The following is a 22,317-nucleotide window of genomic DNA, read 5'->3' on the forward strand; positions in this document are numbered from 1 at the left end:
AGAATCCTGGCTGGGCCATGCAACAGTTGTGTGACCTACGGCAAGTTGTATAATGAAATCTCTGTAAAATGAGATTTCCTATGGCATAAGGTAGGAGTGAATGAAATGGCACTTATAAAACAAGCACTCTCTCTCCTTCTCCCTCCCTCCCTCCCTCCGAGAGCTCCCTTCTTTTCCTCCTCCCCTCGGCCCCTCATACGCCATTCCTGGTCCCTTATATGCCACTTCATTCTGCTTTTCATACCTCTCTGCACACGTCTAGCGGAGGCGATGCCTTTGAAATTTGGCGGGAATTAACGTCATCAGCCGGGAGGACCAGGGCTGCGCACGCGCGAGACACCGACTCTTTCTCGCGCGCTAACTTTGCCGCCGCGGGAGCCAATCAGAGTTAACGTCAGAGCCAGAGTTCCGAGGACTCACCAATCGAATCTGGGAGGCGGGCCGCCGTGGAGGCAGTGGCGAGAGGGGGCGGGGACGGGGAGAGGGCACGCACGGTTCTAGGGGCAGGGTCTCTGAGGACCAATGGGAAAGGCCTGAGGGTGAAGGCGGTGGGGCGTGGCGTTGGCGGCTCCCGCAACCCAAGGCCGTCCAATGTCGGGCCAATCAGAGTGAGGAGGTGGGGGGAGAACAACCAATCAGCGTGCAGAATAGGCAAGGCAAGGGGTTGAGGAGTCTCGCGCGGACGTCGCCGGCTCCGTAGTTTCTGTCAGGGGAGCCAAGCGTGCGGAGGAGGCTGAGGAGGCGGGAAGGCGGCTGTGGTTGAAGGGACGATTGCTGACTTGCAGGGAGGAGGTCCGAGGGTGCAGGCAACCATGGTGATGGCGGCGAAGAAGGGTCCAGGCCCGGGTGGCGGGGTCAGCGGGGGAAAGGCGGAAGCGGAGGCGGCCTCGGAGGTGTGGTGTCGCCGGGTGCGGGAACTGGGCGGCTGCAGCCAGGCCGGGAACCGCCACTGCTTCGAGTGCGCCCAGCGCGGGGTCACCTACGTGGATATCACCGTGGGCAGCTTCGTCTGCACCACCTGCTCAGGCCTCCTGTGAGTGGACTGGCGCGGAGGGTGGGGAGGGGGCAGGACCGGGAAGGGACAGCGGAGAGTCGGCGTTGGGGACAGCGGGGATCTGGGGCGAAGGGACAGGGCCAGAGCTGAGGTAGTGGCGGCGGGGAGGCCTGGAGATGCGCCTGATGTGCTGAGAGGGTCCCCCGCTGCAGAGGTGTCATGGGGAAGGGAAATTGGCAGGGGAGACAAGACACGATTGGAGTCGCGTTGCAGGAGAAAGGAAGGACACCGAAGAAGAAGGGAGAAACTCCCTAAAGGAGGAGAGGCGAACCGAAAGTGGGGAGAGTTGAAGGGAAGGTGGTTAGATATTTAAAGGGCCAGAGAATGACACCCACCTTTCAAGGGAACTTTGCGGGGGGCGGGGGGGTGGCAAGTAGGAAAGAAGTAGAGTGAACTGGGCCCTAGATAAAGCATACTTTTCTATTAGCTTGTGCCCATCCTGGAGTGTGAGATGGAAAAACCAATTTAAAATAGATAAGTTAGCTCAGTTGACAGCATAGACATAGTGACTAGGTAAGGAACCATGTTCCAGTGTTCAGGTGCAGGCCCTAATGTCGCAGGGTTTTGGGATGCTACCCAGAGGTAGATTTCTTACAAATTTTAAGAGATGGGAGCTGCTGGGTTGCCCTGTTAGAGAGCTTAATTTTTCCAGAGGTTTGGGTATCTGAATGAGCCATCCTTAAGTGTAATAGTTTACACCTTTAAGCTTCTTGTTGCCATGGCTTGATCCTGGTAGTAGCATCTGGCATCTTTGTAGATTTGGGAGAGTTTTGTTGTATAATCTGCAGTGCTACACTTGGCACTGGCACTCGATTTGGTCATGCCTGAGCTAATTTAGAGCCACAGTTCTAGGCCAGAATTCTGCTTATAGAGTAGGGTTCTTTTTCCCCTTAGGGAATTATTTGGTTAGATGCCTGGTTAGCATTCGATACCAATGCTGTATCTCTCTTTTTCCGTGAGTTTATTAAGGGATTTATTTGGACTTGTTTAGTATTGTTTTAATGCATTGGTTTGTTTGGTCGGTTGGTTTCAGATTTAACAAGGGGTGCTTTCCTTGTTTCTTATACCATTAGGAGCCAAGGAGCGGGCAGTATTGTTCTTACATGACAGATGGGAGAACAGAAGCAAAGAGAGGTTTAGTAATTTATCCAATGCCATATGGGGGTTGCTGTTCTCAGCATTTCTTGTTGGATATTAGTTATGATCATGACAGACCAGAAATGAAGATCCAGGTCTCCTAAGATACAGTGTACGATTATTTCTGTTTCGTTTTTACCTCCTTTGCCAAACTTCTATGTTCTGATCAACCTCACTTGTGTGTTATAACTTTGGTCTTAGTGAACGTCATTATGGCTCTTGGGACAATGATTAGAACGCAAACAGGAATGTGTCAAAAGATAGAGACTTAAGTGAAGCAAAAGGATAGACTTGAGTCTGGGACGAATAGTCTGAGGAGAGAAGGAGCAACGTTTAGGAATGTTTATAGCAGAAAGAGAAAGAACAGATTCTTGAAGATCCTGTTATGAAAAGGAAAATCTGATTATAGTCTGGAAGCAGGGGGATAAAATTGATGGTATATCAGAGTCTAGGTCCTGGGAAGAAACTGTTTGGAAATAGTGTTAATTCATTCCCACAGCTAGCTGCGCAGCACAAAAGATAAATCACTGACTAAATGGGAGGGCTGACACCATTATCATTATTTCATAGATCTTGGTTTCAAGTCTCCCATAGATAACATTTCACTTCTATAATGAGTATTCCCTCAATCAGGACAGAAGGAGGGTCAAGGGATCTGGCACACATTAAAAACCCGATTTTCTTTTGCTGGAACGGTTCTCTTTAAATATCAGTGCACAAATTGCCAAATTTTACTACTTTTCCCCTGTGCTCATTATTGTTGGTTTTTAGTGGAGGATCAAGAGGCTGGGCCAATAAATGAGGCTGAACTGAAGGCATGTCAAGATTATAAGGAGAGAGATATCAGAAGAAACTTCTTCAAGAAAGCTGTAGTTTCCCTGGCTGTGACTGTCTGCCAGGGTTCTGATGGTGCTTCTCATTTGCTGATTGGAGTTCTAATTAGCATGAACTAAGTAGGGCAAGGCATAGAAACCTTATAAAAGGGTCTTCACAAAGTGTTACGTGTGCCCTCTGATGGACCTTGGGAGGGGCTGGGTGCTGGCAGGTGAGCCGGAAATAGAACGAGTGAGGGACGCTTACTGCTGCTGGCTGCAGAGTGAAGAGGGGACACACACAGTTCAGCAGGCAGCGGAGGGGCATGGCTCCCCAGTGACACATATACCAGTTAACATCTTAAATCCACATGGTTGCCCACAGATTAGGATGTTGTGGTACTGGGAAGTGAAAAATGTGGAGGTGGCACATTCATTCAGTCAGTCTGGCAACACATTTATTGAGTGCCTGTTAAGACCCGGACACAGTTTTAGGCACTGGAGATACGGCAGTGCACAAAATTGACAAAGTACAATCTTCATGTAGCTTACATCATAGTGGAGACTGTGGACTCAAAATCAATCATTAAATATATATTTGCAGGTAGAATGAGTGCTGTGAAGTAGCATGGGCTGGAGAGTGATGGGAGCTCGTGTTGAGCTATGATGATGAAAAGAGTATATTCTTTGTTAAAAATGACGAGGGTATTGGGGGCAGGGAATTCAAATACCACACTTAGAACCACAGCCAGAGAAAGGAGACAGGGAGACTGGCTTTATTTTGAAAGGCAGCTTTCTGCTGAGTATGTTACAAATATTCCACCTCTTAGAGCAATGGAATATTCTGAGGGCAGTGTGCACAATCACCCGAGTTCCCAGCTGGCTACACGTGCTGAGGTAGCAAAGTTGACTGTTCCAGCCAAAGTTGAATTTCCCAGGATCTGGAGAAATTTTCGATTTTAATACTGGTGGGTGGGTATGCCTATGGCTTCATTGCTACATGTGTGAGCTCTTTCTCGTTTTCTTTTTTAATGAGAACTATTTTCTCAGCTCTAGCAGAAAACTACAGCGTTGGTGTGAGGGACTGAGAGAGAAGCTGCTAGTTTTTGCTGTTACTAAATTTATGTACATGCTGCCACAATTGTAGGTCCCAAATTTGACCTAGTTTTATTCATTTGGTTTTCATCCAATACCTAGTTTCCTTAACCTAGATATAGATTTCATGTCCCCAACATATACATACACTTGTTTGTTTAGTTGTGTCTAACTCTCCTACTAGAGAATGATGCTAGATTGCTGCTAAAAAGTGCTTTTTCCAAAGCAGTGCCTTAAATGTGTTTTCTTGTTCCGGTTTGACTGGATGCCTCGATGGATAAAGCGCTTTTCTTTAGAAAGAAAATAGATCTTGAGTCCTGAAATGTCTTTTGACATCAGGGATGGGCACTACCTTTGACACCCAATTTTTTCAACAAAATATGTGGCACACTTCCCCAACCGGGCTGTTTGGGTCCATTCTTTTTAATCCATTGACCTTCTGATCTCGGTAATAGATACTTGTCTCCTCTACTTCTGCACAACTTTATTCCAGTAATGGGATTAATTCAGGATTCAGGTGGACAAAGCTCTAGGCTGGGTGCCAGGAGATGTGTTTGACAGCTCTTTACTTGTGACAAGTTCCTAACCTCCTTGTGCCTTAGTTTCCCCATCTGGCTTGCTAGTAGTGATTCCTAGTTGAAGCAGGTTTTTTTAATGTTTATTCATTTATTTTGAGAGAGAGAGAGAGAGCACGAGTGGGGAGGGGCAGAGAGAGAGAGAGGGAGAGAGAGAATCCCAAGCTGTCTCCATGCTGTCAGCGCAGAGCCCAACGTGGGGCTCAAACTCACGAACTGTGAGACGATGGCCTGAGCCACAATCGAGAGCTGGACACTTAACCAACAGAACCACCCAGGTGCCCTCCTAGTTGAAGTACTTTTATCTCCATGGAAGAAAAGGCGTAGTGTGGTGTTAAATAATTCAGTACTTTTCCATCCATCTGGGTTAGAGAGGTAGATGTGTTCCTTGCCCCTGTGTTAGTCCCATCCCTTCACCCCTCCCACCTCACCTTCCATCCAAAGACATAAGAAGAAGAGGGAACAGTGTAAAAGGATTGAGAATAGGCCTGAAGAAGAAAGCAGGGGATTCTGTGTGCTCTACACGAGTGGACAGCTGTTTATCATTGTCACTAAGGAAGAACTACAGGAAATGGCTTGAGGCAGGGATTTTAGATTAGGAAGAAGTTTCCTAAAATTAGTGAAATTGAGCCTGGAGGAGGGAAATAAGGGAGCCTTCCTATTAGGGACTAGTAAGAATCTCTAATAGGGACTCTTTTGGGTGATGTTTGGGTCCAAGAACTGCAGTGGTTTCACTGAACCCTGCTCAGAGGCAGAGGACTGGAATCCCAGCAGCAAGAAACCCCCTCTGGGGTGTTTGAATTTGAACATGAAATATTCAGAAGTCAGGAGTTCCCAAGTCCAAATCTGGTACAAATGAAAGAACTTGGGTGCTGGGTGGAACTGTGTTTTTCCATTGTTGACCTGACAGAACCTTCTTATCTGAGCAGCTGAGCAGGTTCAAGACTTTCATGAAGCAAGACAGAAGTAAAATATGGGCCATTGTGAGGGTGATGCTCACAGAAAAACAAAAGGTGTGGTATTTGTAGAAACAGTAGTATGCTTGATAGAATCAAAGGGAAGGGAGAGAGAGGCAAGGAAAAAGAATTGGGCGGGCTTTCAGGTCCTTGCAAGTCACTTCACTGCCAGTAATTCAGAGCACTTCAAATGCTGGTCAGGTGCCCTGTGAAAGAGAAACTGGAGTTAAAGAAGGCGTCATGACAGGGCTGAGGCTTGAGTCCTAGTAATGTACTTGCTCTCAGTTGGAAAAACATGCCCTATTCTGGGCAAATAAGTTTATCTCTATGTTTCCCCAGCACCTCCTGGTTAGAAATAACAGAACGGATTTGCTGCGATAACCGAAGGGCAGTGCCTCCTTCCAGCTCTCACTTCTTTTGGGGAGAACCTGAGAGTCATGCTGGGGAGACCGGGTGCAAGTTGGAGAGCTGGGTCTGTTTGATTCCAGGCCAGTGACTCAGATAGGGCCCACTGCATGACCCTGCTATGACCCCAGGGAGACCCAGTACCCCTAGACCATTCGATTGCAGCTACTGGGAGGAGAGGGGCTCTTGTTTCTAAATTGCTTCTGTCAGCCAGCGATGGCCTCTCTCTGATTCAGAAACAAATGCTCTGACTCATAGGCCATGTAACTAGGTCCTCTTTCTTCCTGGGCTGCAGAGTGTTGCGTTATAGAGAATTTTCCCTGCCCCCAAACTGTGGCTCTAGTTATACATAATCCAGTCTACAGACATCAAGGTCAGAGCAGTGCTTTTTGTACTGTGCTATGGAAACATCCTGTTCCTTCAGATTCATTTGGCCCAAAGCACCTAAATCACTTATTTTCTCTGCTTTCCCTTCATCCTATCTTCTACCCCCCCAGCGACACCCCCCCCAAAAAAAAAACCCTCCAGTCCAAGCTCAGCCATAGGAAGTTCTGTTGTTCTAATCATCCCCTCTAGACTGATGAGTGAGTCAAGTCCCTCCCCTTCCCCCTACAAGGAAGCACACCTCCCTGTTTACACTTTGCTAACAGTTCCTGGTTGTCCTTTCAGGAAATGTCAATGACCTTTTTGTGATAGGCTTAGAATCTGTTTTTCTAGAGTAAACATAATATATTTTACTTTTCCCATGACCATTTCTCTTCCTTCCCCCACTGCTGCATCCTGGTGCCACATTCTCCCTGATCAGGCTGTGTGTGCCTGAATGGCACCCAACTGTGTTAAGACGTATCTTTGTCCAGGCTCCTTGGGGCCTTGTAAGCAAGGTCCTGGTGATCAAGGATTAGGTCCTATATGATATATATGATATATAGTGATAAACAACTGTCTATCGTATCTCCCAAAGTGCTTACCATAATGCCTTGTATTTTGGCGAAGCAAATATTTGTTAGTGGGAGGTGGGGCTGGGATCATAAGGATGGAGAGATCCACTCTAGCTAGACCTCAGAGCAGTCTGGCATTCTGAGAGGGAAGGCCTAGCTAGGGATTAAGGTTAGCAAGGGTAAGGGAAAGGATATAAAAGGCTGTCTGGACTCAAAACAAAACAAGGCCATTATAAGAGAGGCTTTGGGAGAGAAAACTGGAATATCTCTGAAATGTGATTAGAAGAGAATCTTCAGGGCAGATCAAGTTTAAGAGCTGTTGTTTGACGTGTAGTTACAAAGCCTTGCTTTTGGATTTCACTGCTCTAATCTTTCCTTGGGGCATCAGTCCTCTTTGATACTGTCTTTTAAAGGAGTATTTTGAGACCCTTTACTTAAAAGCCTAGCAGCAGAATTGCTGAAACTGCCTTCGATTGTAGCCTTCAGTGTCCTGTCCTTTGTTAGAATCCCATAATCAGTAATTTATCATACAAAGGGGCTGCACCCTTCACTGTTCACTCTGTACTGTGTCACCTCTCCCCTGTTCCCGCCCCACTGCCATCGCGTACACTAACACGTGTACTGCCATTCTTCTAGACTTGGCAAGGACGCATTTAATCTGTGTGTGCACGCATAAGCATGAACTGTGTGTGCATAAGCATAAGCATCTCCCCACTTTTCTCTAGGATTTCCATTTGGTAAATTGAGTTATCTCTTACTTCCCTCTTTGCTTTCCTGATGACATCAACCAGGACCCTATGCTAGAGTTACTTTTGTTTTCCCATCTTGATTTGCCGATTTTTCCCAGGAGACCAAAAGTCTGAAGAGACCTCATCAGCTGAGACTGTCTTTCCTGCATGTGCCTGGGCTCTTTCACATCGTGGTCCTAGGGTCTGATTTATTTGTTTTGGCTTAGCTCGTTTTGTTTTCATCTGATGAGTGCCGTTGGTCTAGACCAGAGTAAAACTTAAGGGAAAGGGGAACCTGGCTTAGCGCCAAGTTTCCCTTGTTAGAACACTCCAGAGGGCAGCTGAGTGGGGGCAAGGAAGCCTTCTTGTCTACTGCAATCTCCACAGGGCTTCCGTGGGCAGAACTAGACTTTTCAGAGAGTTAACAGAACACACAGAGCTAAACACAAAAGCATCACTACAGGATATATGTTCCTGACTCATGCCAATCTCCTATCTCATGGTTGAACCTGACTTCCTCCTGCTTCATTAAAAGATCTAGGGGGCGCCTGGTGGCTCAACCAGTTAAGTGCCTGACTTCCGCTCAGGTCATGATCTCACAGTTCACAAGTTTGAGCCCGGAGCCCCATGCCCCGCATTGGGCTCTGCACTGGCAGCTCAGAGCCTGGAGCCTGCTTCAGATTCTGTGGCTCCCTCTCTCTCTGCACCCCCCCCCCCCTTTCATTCTCTGTCTCTCAAAAATAAATGAAGGTATTAAAAAAATTTAAAAAAGAAAGAAAGATCAATCGATCGATCTAGAACCCGGAGTCTGGACTATTTCTTTTCCCAGAGATCTCTTCCTGAAAGAGAGGGACCCTGTTCATCTCTACCAACACACTTTCTGTCTAGACAAAGAGGAGGGGCAGCCAGGTCTAAAACAGTGGTAAAACAGGAAATGGGAAGTGGGCACATCTCAGAGTTCCCAGAAGTACCCCCAGCCTGCAGGTTGAACACAGAACCTTGTCAAAGTAGAGAAGGCTTCTGGATGGACAGACTCTGCCTTACTCTCCAGAATGAGTGGGATCACAACACATTCTGGACTCTGTCGTCCCTGTCTCTGATTAAAAACCTCCCAAACGTTCTTGCTTCCCATCTTTCCTTGAATTAGGAACTAGCTTCAGTCGGGAAATTCTACCTGAGCTTAATTTATGTGTTGTTTTATCCTTTCTCCCTCCCCCTCCTCCCATAAACAGACCTGCAGGCTAACTGCATTGTACTTCTCTTTCTGTTTCTCTCCCACAGGAGAGGCCTGAACCCCCCTCACCGAGTCAAGTCCATCTCCATGACAACTTTCACTGAGCCTGAAGTAGTATTCCTGCAATCCCGTGGAAATGAGGTGAGCTACCACTGACGGAACAGTTACTGGTGTAGTTGCCCCATTGGCCGGGGTGAACTTTGCGTCCAGATTATAGAAAAACCCTACAGCCTTCTTTTTTGGCCAAGTTTCTTTTATTTTTTAGCCTAAAATGTGTCTTACCTTACGTATATTTATATATTCATGTAGTCTTAGTTATACAAATTGTGATTTGTCTAGGCCCTTGTTAGAGGAATTAGGGAAAGGAGCAAAATCTGTGTAGGGGGTGACCCCTGGGTACTCACAAGGAAAACTGTCCCTTGACATTTAGAGCTCCACACTGATGAGCATTCAGAGTTGCCTGGGCCAGCCCCTCTGAGTAAGATCTCCTAGAGCCAGCTCTCCTGACCTGAGCCTCAGCACCCTGGGTTTAAGTTCATGTCATGTACTTGAAAGTGAGTTAAACCCCTTCCCCAGCTAAATCTGCTGGTCGGAAGATGCTGTCTTTGGTGTTAACAGTACTCCTAGCTTGCGGGTGTTTGGTTTACTTGGGGTGCAAACAAGGGAAGGCCTCTGGAGGGTGTTCTGGAAGCCACAGCTCTGAAAGTTATCCCTGACCCCACCCCCATCCAGATTTAGTGCCCCATAATTCTCAGGGCCCTCTATTTTCTTTTATAAGATGTGTCATACTATGTAATGATAAATCTATTTCTATTTATCTAAGGCAGGACCTCCCCATTAGATGGTCAACTCTGTGAGGACAGGGATCATGTCTGCTTTGTAGGTATACCCAGATCCTCACCCTGTGTCCGTGCTCAATAAATATGTATTGATGAATACATTGGAAGTGGTATCATTCCCATTTCATGCTTTCTGCCTCAACTCCTCTGTCACCTGACTCCGTTCCTTTAGGTATGCAGGAAGATTTGGCTGGGTCTTTTTGATGCTCGGACGTCATTAATACCAGACTCCAGGGATCCTCAGAAGGTGAAGGAGTTTCTCCAGGAAAAATATGAGAAGAAGAGATGGTAAGGAGGAGGAAAGAGATTGCTATATAGAGACACATGTCCAAGACATTCTTCGTTTGACAGGCTAATTTCCAGACTTGAATTGGGGCTTCTCTCGAGAGGCCAGACTTGGGTTGAGTGTGTTCCACCCAGATTCAGTTAGGGCCCAATTCTGACTTCAAAGAAATAAAGCTACCTAAAAAGACAGCTTGTTACCGGTCACTAACCTTGAAGATTTGATGCCCCTCTTTTGGGGAGACATTAGACTGCTTAGAGGGGGTGCTGGACCTGAGGGGGTGTGGGTCAGATTTATAGCTCAGCTGGGGCCATAGATGCAGAGAGGCGGCTGGAAGCATGTCCGAGAGTTTTGTGCTTTTACCCCATCGTTTCATCCATGATTTATCTGTGTGTTCTGTTTTCCTGGTGACGAAAAAAGCGTCTCTCTTCTCCCTTGCCTTTTCTCTCCCCAGGTGGCCCTTCCTATTGTCTGATCTCAGTCCTGTGTGCATGTTGGGGGGTAACTATAGGGTGGAGAAGAGAACACAGACAGCAAGGGGATTGTTGTGGACATAACAGCATTTTGGAGTCCCTCCTGGGGTGTCCTCTGGCTATAGAACATACTTCCAAAGTAAAAGACCACATGCATTGGAGTGGAGGGGATTTTATCAGAAGTAGCAGGAGCTGGCAGGATAGATTGTGAGCACTTAGAAGATGAGGTGGCAGAAACTTTTCTGTGGGACTAAGGAGGAGAACCTGCAGAAACACCTAGGAAATAAAAAGAAAGTTGGAAAATAGGATTGCCTGTCCAGCGGCGTTATTGAGGGGTTATCACTTGAAACCCAGATGGTTTGATGTCAGAAAGAGAAAGGAGAGAGGAGAGAAAAACAGGCACAAGTCAGAAAAGAATGAGCACCTGATGGTAAAGAGGACTCTCAAGATGGGCAAAATGTGCTGAGTTACAAAATTCAGTTCAAAAAAGAGAATTAGTGGGAAAAGGAAAAGGGACTTGGACTTCTGTCACCTGTGCTTCCCGGGTGCCTAAGCTGAGCATGGCCCATGATGTCACCTGACTATTCTTTCTCAAAGGTATGTCCCCCCAGACCAAGTCAAGGGGCCCGCTTATACCAAAGGCAGTGCCTCCACCCCCATCCAGGGCTCCGTCCCAGAAGGGAAGCCCCTGCGGACTCTTCTAGGGGATCCCGTGCCATCTCTCTCTGCTGCTGCCTCCACCTCTAGCCAGGTAACTCTCAAATCTTCCCTCCGAGACTGGTTGGGGTTTTGGGAAACAGGGCTATTGGTTTCCTTAATCCAATCCCCTGGACATAGCAGACAGCAGTATAGGAGATGTGAGTTGGCTCTCAGCCCTGCCGTTACCCATGTCTTAGACTCCCCTTGGACTCCTATGTTTTGGAAGAAAGAACCCAACAGGAAGTGATATTTAGGGAAGTCAGAGTAACGGCTTCAAACCTGACCATTGCTCCAGGGAAACACAGAAGGGGCCGGGACACTGCCTGAGCACCTGGGAAAGATGAGGCAGTAACAGGTCCAGGGGGACCATTGGCCACATCCCTGTATATCTCAGACTTGCCTTCACTGACAGGCTCTAAAATGTATGGCTCTGGGAACTGGTATACTGAGAAGACAGAGGAGTTAGACATGTGAGGGGCTAAGGCAGCTTCTGCCCAGGAAAGTCTCTCAGTTGAGGGCAGTTTCTCCCTCTCTTCTCTCTCCACTTGCCTATCTGGGGGCAGCCTAGGGAGTCATGCGGGGGCCGGGTCATGTCTGGTCCAAGTGCTCTATGTCATGCCTTCTCCTCTCAAGTCTGTCAGTCAGTCTCAGCCTCGGACGTCCCAGCCCCGGAGCTCCCAGCCACCTGCCCACTCCTCAGTCAAGAAAGCCAGTACTGACCTGCTGGCTGACATAGGTGGAGACCCCTTTGCTGCTCCCCAGGTGGCACCAGCTTTTGCTGCATTCCCAGCCTTTGGGGGTAAGTGGGATTTGGGACAAGAACATTCTTGCAATATATGTACACAGGACACGAGGAATTCACGCCCTTGCGGTGACCAGATTTCACCTGGTTCTAGCTCACTTCACACAAATGAATGTGATGGGAATTGTGGAGCCTCAAGGCCGGGAGGGCTGGGGCCAAATGAGTATGGCTGGGATTATGTTTGCAAGTTTGACCAGAAAACGTTACAGTTGGGGACTCCTAGCACTTCCTTTTAGAGCACTGGAAATAGCCTTTTTATTACTTTCTTTCTCTGTTAAAATGGGGGCTGAGGGATTATCTTGTTTTCCATTTCCCCTGCCCTCTTCCCAAAGATCAGCAGTAGCCAACAGAGTGTTGAATAAAGCGGTGTCTAGTTTCCATTTTTCCTTTCAAGCTCCTTCCCCCACCAGAACTAATTTTTTTTTCACATGATTAAGCCCGAATGAGGCCTTGACAAAAATGTTAGTGCCTCATGGAGTAAGGATAAAAGATGGCGGGGAGTGAACCTGGAGACCTTTGAGATCCCCTCTGCTCAGCCCCTGCCATCTCTCCCTGAAGAGGACCCTGTAGAAAGGCAGATGGCCCATCAGTGGCCTTTGGCCTTTGGAATTAGTGTATATTATATCGATTATATGTACATTTTATATATGCAGCCTTTATATACCCTCCACCTGTAGGCCAGACACCTTCCCACGGAGGCTTTGCCAACTTTGATGCCTTTGGCAGTAGCCCTGCCTCTTCTGCATTTGGAAGCATTCCTCCAGCTGGCCAAGGCCCGTTCCAGGCCCAGCCAACACCCACAGGTAAACTTTGCCTTGCTCTCTCCAGATCCCCTTCTCTCTTCCAACTGCATTCAGTTTTCCACATCCATGTATCGCCCTTCATTCACATCTGCACCAACCTAGAGAACTAGGCAAAGGAGACAGAGGATGAAGAGGAGAAGCCCCGGGAAAGGAAGAGAGGGGTCTAATGAGATTCTTGCCAGGAAGAAGGGCGCTTCTCCATTTTATCATGTAAGGAAAGCAGCTGAATTGCAGCAGGAGTCGTGCAGGGTGTGTATAGGAGTCGTGCAGGGTGTGCGTAGGAGGTCAGAACCAGGAAGCTCGGGAGTCCCCAGTCCTCAAAAAGTCAAGAGTGGATGTGACCTTTCCTGTAGCATGCTCTGAAGGCTCATGTTGTACACTGCCCAAAAGGTAAGGGCTGGGTCAAAGTGCAAGCTGGTCTCCAGAAATTCACCCATCCCTGTTAAAGCAGAAGCCTGTAAACTGTGTTGTGTTGTTTAGCAGTTGAAAGAGACCCTAAAGGCAGCTGCCCTAAAGCATCTGGTTCCTCCCTAAGTCCCCAGACATTAAGTCTTCATAGCCTTGGGGCTGGCCCATTACCTTTGCACATCCTGGACACAGGGGAGGGCAGCCAGAGTGCTGTAAAGACTCAATATCTAGGGAAAGCCAGTGACTGATGCTCTCTCTTTCTCCCTTCCCCCACCTACCCACCCTTCCCCCTTCTCTACCCTCACTGCCAGCCAGTCGGATGCTAACTGGAAGTTACAGCTTTGGTGAGTTATTCTTCCCACCCCACAGCCCACCCAAGGTAGAAGCCTATCTCAGGTCCTCTGGAGCCGAGAGCTTTGAGGTCTGGAAGGACCCCTTCAAATTTAGCCATTTTACAGATGAAGCAGTTCAGTAATTTCCCTGCTGTGCAGCCCACAGCGTGGCAGAGCTCGGCCCAGAGCCCAGATTTTTCGACTCTCACTCTGCCCACATCCTTCCCACTATGCCACCACAAATTGTCTGGTTGCTTTTGTTATTTTATTTTATTTTATTTTATTTTATTTTATTTTATTTATTTTATTTTTTGAATGGGACAAGGAGAGACATTTTATATTGATAAAAGTTAAAATTCACAAAGACATTCTCACATTACGAACTTAAAGTACCTGACCAGGGTAGCCTTGAAAGTAATAAAGCAAAAACCGTTAGACACAGTGAAAATATAATAAAGCAACAGAGAGGGGGCCTACAGCAGACTCACAAGATTTTAGTAGATAAAGTAGATAGACAAATAAGGAAGAAAGTAGGCCATTTGAGTAACACTTGAACAAGTTTGACCTAATAAATATAAGTAGAACTTTGTAATCAAAAGATAGAATTTCCAAACACAGAATCATTTTATACTTTGACCATGGACTAGGAGACACCACATAAATTTCTTTTTTTATTTTTATTTTTTTTGAGAGAGAGAGAAAGCACGAGAAGGGGAGGGGCAGAGAGAGGAGAGAGAGAGAATCCCAAGCAGGCTCTGTGCCATCAACACTAAGCCTGATGCGGGGCTCGAACTTATGAACTGTGAGATCATGACCTGAGCTGAAACCAAGGGTTGGGCGTTTAACCGACTGAGCCACCCAGGCGCCCCAACACCACATAAATTTCTAACAAATAGAAATTGCATAGGTCACATTCTATACGATAAAAGGTGTCCTAAAACATATCCTGTAACAATGCTTCATGTCCTTTAAGGCATGAAACAAGGAAAAGATAATTACAATATGGAAAACAGACAAAAAGCTAACAACTATCATGTGTTTTTTAAAACTCCTATCAATAAGGAAGAATAGGATAACGAGCAAGGGAAACAAACAGAAAAAACCCGGGGGCATGAAAATGTTCCCAGCCTGACTAATCAGAAAAAATGCAAATCAGGGTAAGATAATAATTTTGCACATTATATCCACAAAAATTTTAAAGATTGATAACGGTGGGTACCATGTGGGAATATTGGCCCTTTAATCTGCTCTCAGTAAGAATGTAAGTTGGTACAAGAATATTCAGAGTAACAAGAGGGAAGTGTTCCTGGGAATGAGAGCTCAAAAGGAAACAGCCTGTACAAGGTGGTTATAAAATTGGTCCGTTCAGAAATGCATTCCTGTCACAGTCAGTTGCTTTAGAAAGAGAGCTTAAAGGGTCGCCTTTAAAAAAGGAAAGAAAGAAGGTGCCAGCGTCTTAGTCCCCTCCCTGGCTGCACCTGAGATGAACTTTTGTCCAGTGTCTGGTCATCTCAAAAAACAGACGGTCTGCAGCCAGCCAGAGCCAACCAGCCTCTCCGAGGCTCCTGCCCTTGCTAAGAGCATCCCCACATCATCTCCATAAGAAGGCAAGATCTCCATTTTGCACCTGAGGAAACCGGCTCAAATTGGCCCGTGACTTGGCCAGAACCGAATGGCTGATGGGTGGCAGATCCCATTCACCGTGATCACACCATGATCACGAGGATGGTTCTGTGAATGTGATATAAAGAACTATGGGGTATGAAGTAGGGAGAATTGGGTGAGTGGTGGGTGTCTTTTCTGACAAGCCTGGTTGTATTTTTATATTTCTGAGGGGGAGTATGGAGAAGGGAGGTTTCTAAAACTGCAGTTGCCCCTGAAACTGCTGGAAGGCATGTATACCAATCCAGCTGCAAGGAGTGAGGCTCTGGAGGTGTAGAAGAAGCAAACCAGAGCTCAGGTATTCCTAAGTCGGCCTCCTTTCTGAGAATGGGCCGAAAGTGCAGCATCGTGGCCGCCTGAGCAAGGGCCGGCTCTGCCCTCTAGTGTCCGCAAGGAGGCACAGCTCGACCTCGGGACAGAAGGACAGCGCCTCCTTCAGCCTGGGAGCTCCCTGGCAGGAAGGCCCCAGAGCAGGACTGAAGAGTGTGACCTAAGTGCTCACTCAGAAATTCCACGTACCCTGAGTCATTGCCAGGGAAAGGCCCAGGCGGCCCTAAGAATCAGAAGATTCAACCCTAGCCTGCTGGCCTCCCAGCCTTCCTGACGGTCAGTGGAGTGCAGAGGACTGACACCAAGTGTTCTCAGTGGCGTGATAGCCTAGCACTCGTTCCTGTAGAAAGCCCAGGGGTTGAAGAAGAGAGTGGCCGAGGCGAGCACTGGCACTCAGGAAGCAGCCCATCCTTGGAACCTCGCAGCCGGCAGGCCCTGGGCACCTGCCTTCCCTGCTGAACTCTGCTTCTCTGATCAGACCCGGAGATGCCCAGCACAGGGAAGGTCCCCTTCACAAAGGGCTTTGGGAAAATATAGCCTTACCCTTTAGGGAAGGAGGAGCATGATAGCTCTGGGGGGCTCAGAAAAAAGCCCCAAACTTAGGAGAAACCAGGCTGAAGCTTGAGGGGGGCAGGGACAACACAGATTTGAGAATCAGCCTGACTTTGCCGTTCCTCCCTTGCCTTATGACTTTATCTTTTCCTTTCCCTCTCATCTCTGGGGGGAAAAAGTTTCTCCCCTTGTGAAGGTTACCCTTGCGTCCTTCCCTGTCTCTACTGAGTTTTTGCCATCAGCTTTCTTATCTGAATCTCATCTCTGCTCTTTCCACTCTGCCACCATATTTCCCTTTCCGCACAAATATGCACCAAGTTGCCCAACCTACAAATGTTTCTGCAGCCTCATCCAGGCTCGGCTCCTGTCTCCCCTGCTCTCCACAGCCATGTCTCTGCGAAGAGGAGCCTGTAGCCTTCACTTACCCATTTTTTTATTGTCCTATTTTCTCTTTCTCTCTCTTTTTTTACACACCTTATGATATAATATGCATATTGTTCTGCACCTTTATTTATTTTTTTAACTGAACAGTACTGTTAGATTCTCTTTTTTATCAGTACACGTTTCTTTATGGCAGCACAATAGTCCTGCTTATGTATATACCATAATTTATTTTAATTAGTCCCATTTTGGTGAATATTTAGGATGAATGATGACTGTTTAGTCTTTTGCTATTAAACAGTGCTGCAGTTAATAACCCCGCATGTGTCATGTTTTGCACATTTGCAACTTCTCTATCTGTAAGAAAATCCCTGGCAATGGAATTGGTCTAGTGGGGAACACAGCTGATACAGAAGTAAACAAAAATATGTCACTGCAGAGATATCAAGTGCTGTGAAGGCAAAGAATGAGGTGTTATGAGAGGAAAACCAGGCTGTAATTCAGACTGAGGTCAGGGAAGGCCTGTCTGGTTCCTTTAAGCCGGAAGAGTGAGCGGGACCACGGGTGGGGCCTTTGTTTAAGGCAGACGCAGAGCATGTGGGAAGGCTGGAGCTGAGAGTAGGGCGGAGGGAGGGGGGGCTCTTGTTCACTTGTATTTACGATCTGAACCAGCCATCACGTTTCCTTTGAGACTTTGTCTTGTTTCTGTTGACCCTGGAAATAGTTTCTTATATCAGAGGCTATGATAATACGTCACATCTGTATTATGCTTTGCAGCCTTCAGAACACTTTCACTCACCGCAAGGGGTCTTCACAGCCACCCTATGAGAAGGCAAGAAAAAATGGGCTCAGGAAAATAAGATGGTTTGCAGTAAGGTCACAGCAGTAGCAGGGGGTAGGGCCCCAACTAGACTCCGTTTCTCCTCACTCTGCCCATCACACAGTCATTCAGCAAACAATTCCTGAGCACTGTCACGTGGCAGACACCATGCAAAGTTTGTTTCCTTCGGTACTAGTCTTCCAGCACTCAGAAAAAGCAAGCCTTTTCCATCTGCAGCCTCATTTTACCATCACAGCAGCCCAGAGTGGTTAACAGGATCCCATCATACAGCCGAGACAGGCACACAAATAAAGAGGCTTTCTCCAAATGACAGGGCCCCAGGCCTCTTCCCAAGAGATGAGATTGCTCAGGATTTCTTGGACTTGCTCCTCAGGCTGTTTTGTAAGCCTCCCACGTGATGCTTTTTCTTTTTAGATGTGATGACCAGAGAGGGCAGGGGAACTTCCAGTCAGCCCTGCTCAGTGAACCCCAGCCCTGATCGAAGCTCCTGGCCTAGGGTGGCCTCCCGAGAGGGGGCGGCTCTGGTGGGAGTCCTCGATGATGGCTGGAGATCTGTGTTCGGCACTGGTCTCCACATTCCAGGAGCCAGCAGTTCCGAGTGTCTGGGCCTTTCTGCCCTTCACAGCTCCTCCCCCATCCCCTCTACCTGCCCCTTCATTCCTGTGATTGATCCATAAATGGAAATGCTGGTTTGAGGAAAGGACAGACTTGTCCACATCTTGAGGAAAAAAATGGGAACCTTAAGTCAAACTGGAGCAGCAGGGACAATGACCTGACACACACAAGAGCCGTTTTCTCTCAGCAGTGGCGGCTTTGACCGCCAGGGAGATTGAGAAAGCCTGAGTAGCATGTGGCCTAGAATTCTCAGTGGGACTCAGGGCCCTCTGAACCAGATGATCCAGGGGGAAATGGCTCAGAGAACCCAACCCCTCATGCCATCACTCTGCTGCTTACCCCCTGCTCCCCCACTTCTGTCTCGTCTGACCCTTCCATCCTGCCTCACCGAGCACTCCCTGTTCTATTTCCTGTGATTGCCCAGGGAGCAGCCACGTGACTCCATTTGGTGCCTCTCCTCTGGCACCTGCCAGTCAGCCCAACAGCCTCGCAGATATGGGCAGCCTCCTGGGGCCCGGAGTGCCAGCTGGAGGTGTCCCTAGCAGGTAGGTCCAGACCTCACAGAGTCTTAGGGAGAGCCTCGCTTTTCCCAGCCTGCTTTGCTCCTCCCGTTGGGCAGGACAGGGTTTGCCATCTCCCGGTCCCTTGCCCAGCTTCTGTCCTTGGTCCTGGGTGCCCTGCATGCTGACTTGTCTCCCCATGTCACAGCATCTTCGGGGTGGCCGGCCAGGTCCCCACGCTCCAGTCGGCCACAGCTGGTGGAAGCAGCGGCACAGGGCTTGCCTTTGGAGGTGAGTCTTGCCTGAGGGGACCCAGAAAAGGGATCCAAGGCCGAGAGGAAACAGGGAGGAGGGTGGAGAGAGAGCACACCAGATTTAGATGAGTGCTGTCATCTCAGTAGTAACCAAATGAGAAGAGTGACCCTCTCTTTCTCCCACCTCTACCCCATGTCACCCTGAGCAGCCTCCACCAACCCTTTCACAGCGCCTGCTGCTCACCCCCAGCTGCCTCCCACCAACCCGTTCCAGCCCGATGGCCTGGCCGCAGGTAAGCCCCAGGACTGTGCTGGCCCTGGCTTTCCTGGGCTTGGATTCCTCTCTCCCTTCTCTCTCTCTCTCTCTGTCTCTGTCTCTCTGTCTCTGTCTGTCTGTCTCTCTCACACACACACACACACACACACACACACGCGCGCGCGCATGCACCCCACTGTCAGGAGGAGTGGAGCAGCCTCACTAGGCAGCTGTGGTAGTCCTGAAAGTCTCCCTCTTGCCCTTCACCAGGCCAGACCCGGTGTAATTTCCAGGCCACCTAGTGGGCAAAGAGCAGAAGCACCCAAGTCCCAGAATATATTTCAGAAAACAGAATCCTCCCTACCTGAGCTAGTTCTGAAGGTTTAATGACGGATGTGGCAGCCACTCTCCTTTCCTGCCCCTGGGCAGTGTCCCACCAGGCCCCCAGCCTCTCTCCCTCCTGTGTCCCACCTGCAACCTTGCCCCTGGTCCCGGCTCCTGTCAGCTAGTGGATCCCGCATTCCTCCCCAGCCTCAGCTTTTCTCTCTTCCAAGGCCTGCTCGCCCCACCACCTGCCTTTTTGTTGTTGTCATAGCTGTTCTCAAAATCCTTGAGGCCAGGAAGACAGACTGATAACGGCTAGCAAGCTGACCCACTGCTGAGTGCTTTACACCCGTTATTTGCTTTCCACAGCAGCCCTAGGAGAGAGGAGGACTCCAGTTTTATAGTTGAGAGAACTGAGGCACACAGAGGGCTAATCATTTGCTTTAGTTGATGCAGTTTGACAGGTAGCAGAAAGCTGCCCCTGGTTCTGTGCCCCACCCGTGCCCTCCATGCCACAAGCTGTGGGTACAGGAAGAAGGCAGGTTTTGCCAGGTTGCATGGAAGTGGAAGGTTTCAGTCAGAGTACTTCTGCGGGGTACCTCTGGCTAAGGAATAACTATCCCATGGCCCCAATTCGGAGAGATTTAGGAAGAACTGTTCTCCAGCCTGCCTTCCAGAACTTCGCATGAACTTCATGTCCCTCGTTCCACAGGGCCCAGCTTTGGGATGAGCAGTGCTGGGCCTGGCTTCCCCCAGACAGTGCCACCCACCAGGGCCTTTGTCAGCACCTTCCCACCACCGCTGTTCCCCCCACAGACCTCGATGACTCAGCAACAGAATGGTAAGGGATTCAGACCATACCCTCCTCTCTTGCCCCCATTCCCCACCCCCAGGGGTGGGGTTGGGGGGGGGGGTGGCAATGAATATTAGGGATATTTGGGAGCTAGACATCTGAGCTAGTTCCCTTTTGGACCGTTAGGGGGACCAGAGAAGCCACAGACCTTCCTGTGTCCTCTGACTGCTCTGTACCCTTATTCCCTGACTTTAGAAAGGCCCAGTCTTTTTTTTTTTTTTTTTAATGTTTATTTTTGAGAGGGGGGGGGGGCACAGGCAGGGGAGAGGCAGAGAGAGAGGGAGAGAGAGAGAATCCTAAGCAGGATCCTCACTGTCAGTGTAAAACCCAGCGCGGGGCTTGAACCCATGAACTATGAGATCACGACACAAGCCGAAGTTGCATGCTCAACCAACTGAGCCACCCAGGTGCCCCTAGAAAGGCCCAGTTCTGCTGCCACTGTGTGATGTAAAGGTGCCCACCCAGCAGGGAGGCCGGATGCGCCTGGTCAGCACCAATGTGAGGGGCAGGGTTTATGGCAGCCTAGTTTTTACTCTTGCTTCCCAGGCTCTTCCTTCAGTGACTTAGGATCAGCCAAACTGGGGCAGAGGCAACTCAGCCAGCCATCTGGGACATCCACCAACCCCTTCATGGTGAGTGCCAGCACGGCCTCAGTGTAGAGTATGGCCTCTCTCTGAGGGCCGGGGACAGAATCCTTCTGGAACAGAGCAGTGTGGGATAGAAACCCTGCCTTGGCCAGGCAGGAGAGTGGGTTAGTCAGTGGGCTCACACCCCCTCACGTCCAACTCGCCTCCACTCACTGACTTGCCCACAACCCTCACCACAGTAATTCTGGGGAGAAAGGAATCCTGGGCTGCATCTTTTCTGTGGCCTCCGGCTCTTCTCCCCTAATCCTCTAATTTGTGGTTGTTGTTTCTTTCCAGACTGGATCCTCATCAAGCCCGTTTGCCTCCAAACCTCCAACCACCAACCCATTTTTGTAGCACTGTGTCCTGGGGGGGGGCCTCCTCCCTGCCCTCTGGGGCCCCTTTACTCCCAGGAGCTCTGGTGACCATTTGCCTGTGGCATTTTTGTGGGTCTGAGACCAGAACGGGCCTTGTTTTGTAGGGAAGGGGTCTTAGGGATGGTGGAAGTGCTAATGCTTTGCTTGGGGCTTGCAGATAAAAGGGCAGCTGCCCATCAGGTGCCCCCAGGGCTTCCTCCCATCCTCCCTCCAGCCCCAACCCAGGCAGGAGGCCCAAGAAGAGAGAAGTCAGGGCTTGGCCTAGAGGAGCGATGGCGTTTGATTTCTCAAATTATTAATTATGATAACAATAATCCTCCTGTCTTGCCCTCAGCATACATAGTGGTCCCTTCACTCCCAACCCCGTGGGCGAAGGAAGCTGTGGGCACAGACTGACCAACATACCCCTATGGGAGCAAGCCTTCCCCCGTGTCCACAACATCCGTGCTGGTCTCCTTGTGGACAGAAGCACAGTGGGAAAAGTAGGGTCAAGGTGGAGATGATGTGTGGTGTTGACCTGGGATGGTGATCAGACAGGCTGAGAAAGCTGTGGGCGGGGGTGGAGGTGGGTGGGGGGCAGCTCAACCTCTTCTCCCCACCCCCACGGAGCAAGGAGGCCCTCCATGTTTTTGCTTTCCTGGCTCCCTTCCTCATCCTGGTATTCAGGATAAATAGTTTTACCTACATACTTAGACATGCCCGATTCCTGTCAAGCACTTTAGTTAGCTGTGGTGTCATGTTTGGATACCAGTGTTTTATATTTATACATAGAGAATTTTCTAATATAGTCTATTATACACACACAGAGACACACACACACACACACACACACACACACACACACACACCGCCATTCTGCTCCCAGACAGCTCTTTTACATGGGGAATGGAATGAATCCCCATCTGTGCCTCGACCAGCAGAGCCGGAGCTCCAGAGGGTGGTGGGGAGGGTAGTCACAAGTCCTGACCACCCCAGAGCCTGGGCTTTTCCAGGGAAAGGTTTTGTGCAATTGGCTGGGTTTTTTCCTTTCTTTTTCCCATGTGCCTCCCCCACCCCACCACAAAATTCTCTGCACCAAAGCTGTTGCAGGCAATGTTGGAAAAGAACTGCATTTGAAAGAAAAAGGAAATGGCTCTAGCTGTCTTGCTTTGGGTCAGTTTGAGGGGCCCCAAC

At 48.9% G+C, this 22,317-nt stretch overlaps 1 protein-coding gene across 2 annotated transcripts; it reads left to right on the forward strand.

Moving 5' to 3' along the window:
• Positions 1–635: 635 nt before the first annotated feature.
• On the forward strand, positions 636–22,268 carry AGFG2 (ArfGAP with FG repeats 2). Of its 2 annotated transcripts, XM_042922880.1 has the most exons (13): positions 636–1,033; positions 8,982–9,075; positions 9,946–10,061; positions 11,127–11,280; positions 11,862–12,027; positions 12,708–12,833; positions 13,553–13,585; positions 18,379–18,499; positions 18,663–18,745; positions 18,918–19,001; positions 20,001–20,129; positions 20,688–20,773; positions 21,065–22,268. In XM_042922880.1, the coding sequence occupies exons 1-13, from the start codon at positions 813–815 to the stop codon at positions 21,122–21,124; spliced, it is 1,473 nt and encodes a 490-aa protein (XP_042778814.1). In that variant the 5' UTR covers positions 636–812; the 3' UTR covers positions 21,125–22,268. The 2 variants fall into 2 exon arrangements, with proteins under 2 accessions (XP_042778814.1, XP_042778815.1); XM_042922881.1 differs by lacking the exon at positions 13,553–13,585.
• Positions 22,269–22,317: the final 49 nt, after the last annotated feature.

This window comes from Panthera leo, chromosome E3 (assembly GCF_018350215.1).
Source record: "Panthera leo isolate Ple1 chromosome E3, P.leo_Ple1_pat1.1, whole genome shotgun sequence".
In the NCBI taxonomy this organism is placed as follows: Eukaryota; Metazoa; Chordata; class Mammalia; order Carnivora; family Felidae; genus Panthera; species Panthera leo.